This window comes from Ursus americanus, chromosome 25, assembly GCF_024610735.1.
Source record: "Ursus americanus isolate L20-20 chromosome 25, mUrsAme1.1.p, whole genome shotgun sequence".
Lineage (NCBI taxonomy): Eukaryota > Metazoa > Chordata > Mammalia > Carnivora > Ursidae > Ursus > Ursus americanus.
The window spans coordinates 24,334,418-24,347,224 of NC_142151.1; the positions used below are offsets into that span (position 1 = coordinate 24,334,418).

Genomic DNA, 12,807 nt, shown 5'->3' on the forward strand with positions numbered 1-12,807 from the left:
AAACCAGAAAAATAACAACTTTCAACAGTATACAATGCTTTTCTCACATTGTTCAATACTGGTTTAATATTACAAATACTCTAGCTATTATACCTTATTCAGCAAGTAAAATAAATTCCATAATTAACATGAAAAAGTAAAAAGAGAAACTGACAAATCTTGAATAAATACTCCACAGCTCAGAGCAATAAAGATGAAACAAATCAAGCCAATCATGAATCCATCATCCTTACTGAGTAGGAAACTTTCATCGAAGAAGGGCATACTTACACTGAATTACAAGTGTCACATTAACAGAAGGATGCAAATGTCAATGAATTGGAGCCTGAAAAAAATATTTCTTTCTATATCTATTTTTACTAGCATATGCTATCTAGTAGATATACAATACATATTTGCTAATCGATCAAATGATCATTCTGATCTCCCTGTCTATAACTACTTGTATTTCTTTAAAACAAGGTTTTTCTCCTTCTGCCAAATTTTACCTTGGAAAACACACTTCAGAGAATGTGTTTTAATAACAAGTGATCTTTGAACGATAAAAGCATATATTATTTCTAGCCTGGTATTGTGCTTGGAGATTGCTTTGACTTTTTAATATTCTTTTACCACTAACAAAGTATTTTATTATCTCTGGAACTCTTTGGTGAACTTCACAAAAGACAAAGGTAAAATGTTTAAAAACAGAAGCTCATTATCACATGAACAGCCTCAAATATAAGCACGCTCTATCTATGCATCACACCTATTTAATTTTCTATCATATCTCTGCCATTTAGATGCCACTGGAGAAGAAGCGAGGTTCAACTTTTGGTATATCGATAAATCTGAATCACCCTCCAATATTAAATATCTTCCTAGCTTAAAGACTAATTTCTCATTTTTAAAGTTGTATATACAAGGGTAGAGTGGAAATCCCACTTAACTTGGTCTCAGAAAACTTCAAAGTCCAACATTTACTAGCTAAGTATTCTCAGGCAAGTTGTAACTTCTCAGAGACCATTTTTATCTATAATACGAAAGACACAATGACCACCTTCCTTATCTATCTCCTAGTATAAATCTTTGTAAATTCTAAACCACTAGAAAATGGTATTCTTTAATTTTTTAAAAAATTTCTTTCCATTTGTTTTAGTGCAGGAAAACTGATGAGAATTCCAAATGTGCAGTCTATGTGCGCCCTCATTTTCTCTCCGACCTACATTATTCACAAATCAAAACCTAATAGCAGTAGTGATATCCCCAAATCTCCTTTTTAACTCTTTATAAAAACATCAAGTCAGCATTTTTGCTTAACTACTGTTTATTAAAATAAGCTACTAAATTATCTTGTCTTTCTTGTAGTTGAACTACACCAAGAATTTAATGTGTCAGTTCCCTGAGACTCACTGTAATTTGGAAGACAAGAGACGATCTCTGATAGCTTTTCCCAGATGGCTAAACTAGAGAGGGAATGTCAAAGTTTCAAAGTTCACAGGTAATCGATGCTTCCCCAGAGTCAAGTCTTCTGGTCTGGTGGAAATCATAATCAGAGTTAGGGGTTTGAATTTATAAACTGTTTCTACCTTCACTCAAAATAAAGTATTAACTTTTGGCTTTATTTTAGATCTATTATTGTGCTTTAGCAATTCTGACAGAAAGGCTTCCTAACATGTTTTATCACATTATCTCATATAGCACATAGGAAACAGAGTGTTAATGGAATCCCTCGGACTTCCAAAGAAGATGGAGAGCACTTCTGCTAAAATCACCTTCCAAAATTCCAGGAAAACTTCCGTGTTTAACCTGAATTCTATTAAAACTTCCTTTTACTTCTGATTTAAATGGAGTATGCCAAGTAACCTTGGTTTTAGAATTGGATGAACTATTTAATCTGCCTCAAAAAAGCCACAAAACCATCATACAGAGCTGAACTGACTTGCCAAGAGAAAATATAGAAGACTACTATACAGGTGGTCCACTTCAGTTAGACTCTTCCCCTTTACTCATGCCAGATAAAAGGTGGCTAAGTTTAAATTAAATCTCTGCAAATAAGTGTTATTTCTCTCTTTTTTTTCCCTGCAGTACCAAAAATACTTGACATTTCCTTATGAGGCTGTCTAATCAATCCTCAAAGTTCTAACTGCATAAACATCTTGCCAAAGCCACCAAAGCCCTCAGAATCTACCTCAACGCAGTCAAGGTGTTCTTGACGACATCATACAGCACAGTGCCTTAACAGGGCATCGTAACCTGTTCTGGAGTCCGCAGCGAGAGACTGAGAGAAAGTTCTGGGAAATTTTTCAGAGCTGATTAAAAAAATGGTATGATCTGCAGATGCAGAATAAACGCTAAGGGATTAGGATGGCTTAACCTGGGGTAACAAAGTCTAAGAAATAATCTAACAACGTAAGTCTATTTCAAAGACAGGTGATATATTTATTTCCATCTCCAGTGATGTTACAGTTAACGTGAGTATTCGGATTATGTATAAAATACGTTCATAATTACATTCTGGAAGTGAGTTAACAAGGACAGTGATGTGCCATCGCCTCCTGCAGGACTTTAGGATTAAATAAAGCCTTATCTGCTTGAGATAATTTGAGTATAGTGCTGCCAGAAGGCAGTAGGAAATATTATGTGACCTCTCAAGGTCTCTTGCAGGCCTTTACCCTATTATTTTGCTGTTGGCCTTTGCTTTGGCAATTTTTCATGAAATTTAAAACGTTTAAAAATTATTCATTAATCAATTTGTAATAAAAGCAAGTATCTAATATTTCTTTGAGTAAATTAAAAGAGGGCTGGAAAGCAAAGGTAAGGATTGATAGTGGTAGCCTTATATACCACCTGATACAGATATGGATATAAATATACAAAGAATGAGATTTTAAAATGTATCAAGTAGCTGTAGGTTCTCTCCTACTTCATTGTGAAAACAGGAAAATGCTACTAATTAAGTGGTTTTTAAAAAAAACCAACCACCAAATGACTACATTTTACTAGTACAATTCAACTATAACCCTGTACGTGACATTAAAATAGCAAAAAAAACCTCCATAAAAATAGATAAATTTTTTTTAAATAACTGTTAGGTAATATGTAAATTCACATTTTCACCCTCTCACAAAACTCTGAAATATACTTACAATAAAAGAACACATGTACTAACATAGAATGAGCGTTATACATTTTAATATTCTCTAGTGAGAAAAAGGGCTCTCCGTATCTCTGGTTGCGTATGTAACTTCACAATAAAGCCATGGAACCTAAGTACATTTCAGAAAACTTGGTAAGATCATTTTCAGTATAACTGCCTTATAATGAGTAGTCACAAAAAATGATCAGAGAAATCTTTTTGTACCCAAAGAAAGGGCCTGCACAAATCAATATGCATAATATTAAAATAAAATTTACCTCTATTGTAGGATCATATTCATCCACAAAGTGATTCTGAATTAGCTGTATCGTCAAGGCACTCTTGCCTACGCCACCAGCTCCAACTACCACAAGTTTATATTCAGTCATTTTCAGCAGGCCTTATAATAAAAATAATGAAAATGTGACTAAATTAGAATCTGTGGTTAATATAAATTAGAACATGAGGTTAATATAACCCACTCTATCAACACCTTTTAACACAAATTCACCTTTACATAAAAAATTATTTCAAAATGCTTCACGAAATTCAGAGATGAAAACTTCAGTTGACTACAGATGAGTATTGTAATGAATTACACTTCGTTTACAAACTTCCACACCAACATTTGAGAAAAATGCATTCAGAGTACAAAGTTCTTTTATCTTATATTCAGGTTGTTCTATCTAAACAGCCAGTCTGCTGTTCTGTAGCAGTTAATGGCTCTCAAAGAAACATGCCATGACTTCACTCAGTACAAGTGCCTATACCCTGTGGACACACCCACACAAAACTTGTTGACAGCTACCTCTACAGTATTCCTCGCTGATTCTGGCCCCTAAGAGTTACAAGTGGCTATGCTGAGTGCCTTTGTCAGAGCCAACAGCCATAGAAAACTTTTTAAAACCATCATCACAGTAGTTCTCCTGGAGTTAACAAGAGTCAGATGGGGGGGGGGTGACGGGAAGACTGACAAATACAGCTGGACTGTGTAGTGGGGAAATAAAAATTGAGACACCAAAGCAGATTCGGTAACATTTCAATCTGTAAAATATCTGCTGGGGAAAATAATGGTGTACAAAAACTAAGAGAATTTTAAGAATTTTGAACTATTCAGTATGGATGATTTCATCATCTGTCACAATATATAATCTTATGTTAGTGCTGAAAAAAGCACTTTGCACCAGAAAAATATAAGTATATAAAATTTAAAGATAAGCACTGCTTTTAATGAGAGGAATTTTAAAAGCCACAAGTGAAAACTTCTCAGTGACTTTTACTCTCTGCTTCTTGTACATAGTCTCTCAACAGTTGCAATAAATATTGGCAACTTGTAAGGTTGACAGCTCAAGACAGAAAATATTTCTTAATCAGCTGTTTTTTTGAAATAAAGTGAATTTATTTAATTTTACCTTCTTTCCCCCAATAACTGCATTATTAAAAGTAAGGAATGAACTGCAGAAAGAATGGCAGTAAATGCACAATAATTACAGGGTAAGTTATTCTAAATTAATGAATGTGCAAATATAAACACTATAGTGCATGCAGTATCCTATTAACTGAAGACCAAGAATTATCCAAATAGGCCCCCCCAAAGAAAGGTAATATGGTTTTCCAAATGATAACATACTAACCATTACTTCCTTGCACCATTCCTGAGTCTTCTAACAAAGAACAGTCAGGCTAGACAACTACTGTATCAAAGACTATTATATTACAGCCCCCTGGCCTATTCTGCGCCACCTAGCCTTATTTGCTAGGCTACCTTGGAAGCCTCTACGAGCATGTATCTCCCACTTTTTATTCCAAATACAGGCCATAGGAAATGGGGAACAATGAGGAGAATCACACCAAAATGTACTCTAGCTCCCTGCTAAAATGTACCCCAGCGCCCAAAACAGTCTGGAGAGCCCAGAACAGTAGTTATCAAACTGTGGTCCAGGAATCCAGGGGGTGCAGGACCCCCTAAAACTTTTTGGGGGTCCAAGAGGTCAAAATCAATAATACTAATAATACCATTACTACTACAATGTTATTTATCCTTTCCACTCTTACTCGTTAACAAATAGTTTTTTCCAGAAGTGATCACAATAGAGTGAGCGCAGAAGCAGATATGCAGATGTCTTCTATTAAGCAATATAGTTAAAGAGATTAGCAAAAATGTGAAACAATGCCACTATTTCACTAATTTTTTTATTCTGAAAAAGTTTTCATAAAAATGCTATTATGTTACCAAGTAATAGGCTTATCATTTCTATTTTTAAATGAATTAATCAATTTTTTAAATTCTCAGTTTTAATTTGTATTACGGTACATACTGACATACCCCATATTGGGATCTTCAATAATTTTCAAGAGTATAAGGTGTCCTTGCAACTAAAAAGTTTGCTAGCCTTGGAGATACTGTGGACAGATACCAGATTAGAGCTTAACTGTGTGAGTTCTGAGAGAGACACACCTTCTAGTCTACCTGTTTATGCAGCTGTTGTTTCTAGAAAAAAAAAAAAATCCCTGAATTGGATTTTAAAAACCAAGTAATAGTTAAATCCACTGGAGAGAACCAGGTTCCCAAGGAGTCTTATTGAAGATCATAGGCCAGAAAGAGCCTCCCTCACCCAAAGCTAAAAGAGCTACGGAGGGGTGAAGTGGGACTAGAACTCAACATTTTGCTAAGGGAAAAAGAAAACCACTTTTGTCATAAAAGTGAATTATCCTCTCCTCTATGGTCTTTTAAAATCAAGTATGGCTGTGGATGGCTACAGTCTCAGAGTAAACGGTATTGATATCAACCATGTTTGATGTCTATAGTCTCACGGTCGAGTCAGCATTTTGGACCTTAGTCACCTAAGAGTGACATCACTCATACGGTTGATTCTGAGATGATGATAAGGAACAGAATTTTTCCCTTTGTAATTTCTTTTTCAATGATTTTTCCATTACAAACATAACATGTATATTGTATAAAAATTAGAAAATACCTTTCTGTTTTAACCCTTGTTTTGGTAAATGTCAAGATTTAAGAAGGCTAGCTTAGGACTTCAGCTATAGCATGCACATGCCTAAGAGTATTTCAGGCAGTTGTCTGGAAGATGGTTACAATTAACTCCTCTTGCAGGTCAGTTTGGAAAAAAAAAAATAATAATGTATGAGTGCTATTTAGGAGTACTGTAATATCTCTTGGGATGGGGGTCAAATTTGTAAGGATAAAGGTAATACACAAGAGATAGATAGGGCAAAGGACAAGAACAAGCAAATTAAACTTTAAGTATGATTTTAGCTATTGCTGTCTACACTCAACTAGCAAGGAAAAAAACCCTGCTTCTGCTCTGCGGGTTTTCTGTGTGTGTTTTAACTTGACAAAGCAAAACAGACCTTTCGGGATTAACTTTTTCCTTTTCACTAAGTCACAGGCTTTACGTTGTAGGGTGTTGGCCACCTGTTCTTCCACCACCATCTCTACCTCCACCTCCTCCTTTGTGGCCACAGCAATGTCACAGCCCATACATGGGGGAGGGGAGCAGTCAGGAACTCGGCTGCAGATGCATTTTTTCCAAACACAATAACCACAAACAGTGGTCTCTAAGCACTTTCCTAGGCTCTTCCAAAACGTGACCTCTCCTATTACTCATATACCCCCCTACACACTGAAAAGGACCACTATCCGTCCAGTCTGCGCTCAAGGGAGAAGTTTATACCATCCTCCTAGAGATGCTAGATGCAGCAGAGAAGGCAGTAACCGAGGCAGCCGAGGGTAGGGAAGGGAGGAAGAGGTGCGGGAGCGAAGGGAGAGAGAGAGAAAAAAGAGAGAGAGAGAGAGAGAGAGAGAGACAGAGAGACAGAGAGACAGAGAGAGAAGGACGACGAGGGGGAGGGGAGATTGGAGCGCATCGGGAGTAACCTCCACCGCACCCGGCCGCCCCGAGGGGCAGCCCGCCCAGCCCGCGAGTTTCTCCCCGGCCGCCTCCAGCCGAGGCTCTCGGGGAGGAGGAAGGAAGGGGTTCCCCGTCCAGGAAGCAGCACAAGCGGCGGCCGCCTCTAGCCTCACCCTCCTCAGCCCCGCACCGCCCATTCCTCATTCCCCGCGTCGCCGCGTCCCCGCGCCTCCCCCTGCAGACACCCCCCACCCCGTCCGCCCGCCCGCCGGGGCTCAGCGCCCGCGCCCCCTCCCCGCCCCTCCGGGGACCCCTAATTCATTCACTCGCCGCCGGCCCCGCCCGGCGCCGGCGAAGAGGGTCGGGACCCGGGCAGGGGCCCAGGAGGGGTGGTCCGCTCCGTACCTCTCTCCCGCACCTGGGAGCCGCCAAGCCTCTGGCCCCCGCCGCCGCCTTCAGTGACTGCGCCGCGCTCGCTCCCAGTCTGAAATGGCGGGGGCCGGGAGTACTGGCCGGGCAGCCGCCACCGCCGCCGCCGCTGCCACCGCCGCCGCCGCTGTGCCTCCGCCGCCGCGGCCGCCGCCTAGGGAAATCGAGCTCCGAGCACACCGATGAGTTCGGGGCCGGGCGGCCGCAGAGGGCAGAGCTATCGATGCGCGCGGCGCTCGATTCCTCTCCAGACCGGCGTGCGGGGAGGGAGCGGCTGAGGGCGGTATGGGAAGAGGGAAGAGAGCGAGCTTGCGAGCGCTGCCGGGGAGAAGGAAGGGGCCGGGCCGGGCTGGCGGGGGAGGAGCGGGGGCCGGGCCGGCGGGGAAAGGGGGTGGCGGGCAGCGAAGGGTGGGGGAGCCGGGCCGGCAGAGCAGGGGGTCTGGGCGGCGCCTCTGCGGGGCGGGGAGGAGGGACGGCCGGACCCACGCGGCGGCGCGCCTCCGGACTCTCGCCGCAGAGCCCAGCCCGCAGCCGCAGACTCGCACCCGGGCCGGCGGGCGGTGGGCTACACGCTCGCCGGGGACTCCGTCAGCGACCCTGCCGCACCTCTTTCGGTTTCTCTGCGAGAAGCCGCGGGAAATCCGCCGCCCCTCGGGGTCAGCTACACTCGTGCACCTTCATTTACTGTCATTTACTGCAAGTAAATAAACATGCAGTCACCAAATGTGGGAGGCGACTTCGGTGACTTAGGGAGACATCAGGCAGACAGTTCCCCACCCAGGGGCTTTCTGACCATGGCTTGGTGATTACCAGCCTCAGCGTTCTGGGGGCTGGGAATCTAGCCCCAAGCCCCAAACAGACGTGACATAGGCTTTCATCATTAATCTTAGCGGGGAGGAGGTCTGGTTTTTTTTTTTTGTTGTTGTTGTTTTTATGAGTGTTTTGAAGTCATCACAGGTAGTTCGAAATAGCGACCTCAAATGTACCTATTGCCCATGAGGGCACAACAGAAGACAAACTGTGTTTAAGTAGAAGTGCCCTTGATAGTTTAGACCTGAGGAGAATCACTCAAACATTAATTAGAAGACTGAGATTAATCAGTTAACGTTCAGGGAGTTACCACGTTTAACAACAGAACAATTAAAACTGCTAGCATAACCCCGAGTCTGATAAACTACCTAGAGAGGTAAATTGCTTGGGTGAGTTTTAAAAATTGAGGCCTGGCAGACCAGTGTCTGCATCTAATAGGACCACCCATCTGAGTCTCTACTTCCAGTTCTGTCTCTCTAGTTCACATCTCATAAAGCACAATAAAAAGATGATTTTAAATCCCAACTATTACATCACTTAACATAGGCCTTAAACCAACTGTCACCCTTTTCTTCCTACCCCTTACGTGGACTGTCACCTGCAAGGCTTACTCTGGTCTTTCTCTCCCAGCACCTGGTACCAGGTGTAAGAGATAGAAGAGAGGAAGTGGAAGACAGGGAAGGGGAAAGAATGTGCCTATTCTGGGTCAAGTAGTTGCTAAATGTTTTGCACATATCATCTTATTTGATCATCACAACAACCTCATGAGGATGAATACTTTTCACTATTTTACAGATGAGGAAACAAATTTAGAGAGGTTAAAAATTGGGCCCAAGTTCACCCAGCTGAAATGAAGTATCCATGTTAGATCATGTTCACTCCTCGGCTCCCAGCTCTAGAGGCTCATCCTGCCTGTGGCTCCCATCTCATTGAACAGAAAAGCAACAATCTCCAAGTCCTACGGCTTTAGAATATGTGACAGCCCTCACCCCTTTCCTCTCTGCACTCTATCCTATTTATTACCCCTTTCCTCACTTACACACACACACACACACACAGACACACACACTGGGTCCTGGCTGTTCCTTGAAAATGCCGGGTGGGCTTCTTGTGGGGGAATTTGCACTTGCTGCCTCTAACAGAACACATGTCCACTACATATCCACAAATCTTCCTGACACTTACAAATCTTACAGGAGACTTATAAACGTCTCCTTCCAATGAGTTATTCCCAAAAGATCACCTTTGATATTGCGTCTCTCCCTCCCCCTCAATCCTCTCTCCTTCCTGATTTATTTTTTCCAAAACACCATTTACTAATATGCTATATAACTTATTTATTGTGCTTTCTTGTCTTTCTCCCACCAGAATATTAAGCTCCAGGAGGGCACGGATTTTTGTCTATTACTTACTGCTATATTTCCAGTGTTTACAACACAATAGGCACTTAATAAATATTTATGGAATGTTGAATGTATGAAGTTATGTACCCTCTCTCTGAACTCTGTGACTCTAAATCCTTACTTAGAGTGCCTTAAACTCTCTGTAATCTGTTTTCACTTTCTTTCAAAAATCTGCCTTTAAACTCACCCAGGTCACCTTCTGATAAACCACACCCTGTGGAGTCAAGGAAAGTGTCTGTGCATAATGGACACAATGAGTTTTTGTTAAATGAATGAATCTGCACTTACTTGGATGTTGCTTTGTAGTCGCTCTTAAATATAAACTACAAATTTATTTTGTCCAACTTCAAGTACATGATAAGCTCTTGTTTTCCTTGACAGCTGCTAATACAATGTTCTCCCTGTGGTTGGTGCTCCATAAATCTTACAGGGACTATAATAAAGAGGAGGGGAGAGCTTTATATAGCACTTTTATGCTGACTGTGAAAATTCTGGCATTAGAGGACAGAGCAAACCTGCATCCCTCTCTCTGTTCTGTGCACCCTGTCCTCCAGCTTTACCTCACATACCTTCCCTCTTTCCTTTTCACTCCTACAGCAATGTATGCATATGCCATGAGAAACTTTTCCACCCTTCAGTCCTGAGTGCTTTCTCAGAAGCCAGCATTCTCTTTCGTTCCTTGACACAGGGCTCACAGCAGTGGGCCTCAAAGGGAAGCACCTTGCACTTAGGAAAGCACTCATGAAAATGCAAGTTTCTAGGCCCTTCACCCAGAGATTCCATTTACTTGGGGTAAGGGGATCTACAAATCTTCATTTTTTAACAAATCAGGTGATCCTAAACTGGTCTGTACACTGAGAAACTCTGATCTTGACACTCACATGGCTCTTGGCAGCTACACTGTCTACTGTCTTCTGGGGTTTTCTTCCTTAAGCTTGGTGCCTGCGTTGAATAGTGTACATAGCTCTCCTTTTCTCTGCTCCCCCCCAAGGTCAAGCACACAGACCTCTACTGTGATCACGATGGGAAAAGAGAGAGGGAATAGCAAAAAGTATAAACTTGGGGATTCGAGGCTTGCTCTAGGATGTAACTGAGGTTTTTACCCTCTACCGTGGGAAGGCAGCCACATACGCACGTGCCCTTGTGAACATCCTTTTGATGGTGCTTTATGAAGATCGTACTGACCTACACTTCACAAGATACCCTCTTCTGCAGATATAATGAAAGCCCAAACAACAGAAATCCCTTTGTGCTAGCTGGGCTCTTATGAGATATAAAGTGCCAGGACATGTTCAGAACACTACGAACACTGAGGGTTTATTTTAAGGAAATGAGGAAACTTTAGAAAAACATACCAATCAGCCAGAACTACTGTTGATTCCAGAAATCAACTGCAGTTCTTATGATCCCGCAACAGGCTCTGGTGCCTTGCTCTTTCCCTCATTGACAGGCATCTATTGCCCAGGCTCTGGGAATTTTGCCATTCTCCTGAATCAGCCTCTCGGCTTCTTTCTCATGTACAGTCCCGACTTCTACTGCCATCTCTGCTTCTAGTGACTGCTCTCCGTGACTTACATTTAAAACATCCCAAGCGAGAAGATCTATAGGTATCTGTCATTCACTATTCAATAAGAAGGGCTTTTATGGGACACAATTTTCCTGATGGGCCACCTGATTGGTAGTTGGTCTTCTTTATGCCTGGCTTAGAGGCGATTGCCTTCACTTGGGGGCCAATCCTGAGTCCAGACAGTTGTGGCCAGAGTAGCAGGACACAGAGTAGAAAAAATTAACCAGAAGGACCTAACTGTGGGTGCTTTCATGGACTCCCCACTTTTCTCTAGTGGGAAGTTTGTATCACTAATAGGTGCTATTTAATTTGCTTTCTCAGTATATAATCTCCTCTGGCCACTTACTTCATTAGACTTTCTATTCCCTTTCGCACATCTGTTTTCCCCATTACGTTAATTCCTCAAAGTCTCTGCCTCCTTTAACTCTATATCCCATAGCTCTTAGCACGTAGTAGTACCTCTATGAATATCTGCTGAGGTGAATAAATTTATAACAAAACTTCAGCCCTGTTTCTACATAGTCGCTTCATTCTCATCTAGCCAAATTCCTAGGCCATTTCTAAGTGAATGTCCTGTCATCATCTGGGATGCCTGTCCAAAACTAAATCCTTCACCTTATTCCCCCAAACCAATTCCCCTTCCCAAATCTCCATCTTACCTGAGTGCCATCATGGCCCTTCAAAACACTTAGAGTTGAAGACTTAAATCAATTTTTAACCCACTCCACATTCAAGTTGGTTCAGTTCCTTTGAACCATACTTCCTAAGTATTTTCTCATATCTGTCTCTTCCACATTCCTTCCTTTATGCCTATATTGATAGAACAACATCCTCACGATTTCCCTACCTCTTGGCTTTCTTCTTCTCAATTCAGGCCATATGCAGTTGCCAAATTAATCTTCCTTACACATGTCTTTCATCATCATCAAACATTTACTCTGCACCCATTCCATACAGGTTGCAGTCACACAGATTATAGAGTTTTAAAGTGCAAAGAGTTACAAGCTAAGTACCTAATGAGTACCTAAAGATGATGATAACTACCTTCAAAATTAGAGGGAGAAATGATCATTGGTCCCAGCAAAGCCTTCACTGCAACCAGATCTTGCTTACAAATCTTTAATAACGCTTTATATCGAGCTGAATCAGGTCCAAATCCTTGCTGCCCAGCTTTTGATCACATGCATGGCTTGGCACCATCCTGCCCTACCTCTTTGTCATCCCCCTTCCCAGAGCAGATGCTCTCCTCTCAAGCACACCCCTACTCCACGCCACAAAACCAGGATGTTGTTTTTGCTTATTTTTTCACCTAGCATCTTTTCATCTCTCTCTTTACTAAAATGCTCTCTCTTTCAAGATCCTTTATGAAAGTTTTGTCAATTATGCCATTCTCTTTTTGATCTCTCTATTATTTCATTTGTGTTAACCATGTCTCCCCAAGTAAATTCTGACATTCCAGAGGCAAAACCCCTGTCTAAGGTGTGTGAACCCCACCCTCCATGCAAGCCTAGTTCACTGCAATTACTCAATAACTGCATGAATAAATATAATGTGCTTATCAGCAAGATAAACATAATGAAAGAATGTTCGAGGATGGTCAGAATGGCA

General features: G+C 41.7%; 1 protein-coding gene across 4 annotated transcripts in view; it reads right to left on the reverse strand.

Annotated features, from left to right (window-relative positions):
• The window catches only part of KRAS (KRas proto-oncogene, GTPase), a 38,910-nt gene extending 31,342 nt beyond the window's left edge, over nt 1-7,568 (reverse strand). For 2 of the 4 annotated variants that reach the window (XM_045811899.2, XM_045811900.2), the window contains exons 1-2: nt 7,396-7,527; nt 3,397-3,518 (exon numbers count right to left, since the gene is read on the reverse strand). In XM_045811899.2, coding sequence (XP_045667855.1) covers nt 3,397-3,507 — 111 coding nt within the window. In that variant the 5' untranslated portion in view covers nt 3,508-3,518; nt 7,396-7,527. Of the gene's footprint in view, nt 1-3,396; nt 3,519-7,395 lie in introns of all 4 variants that reach the window. The other 2 variants (XM_087855700.1, XM_045811898.2) reach the window with 2 other exon arrangements.
• Between the last annotated feature and the right edge of the window lie 5,239 nt (nt 7,569-12,807).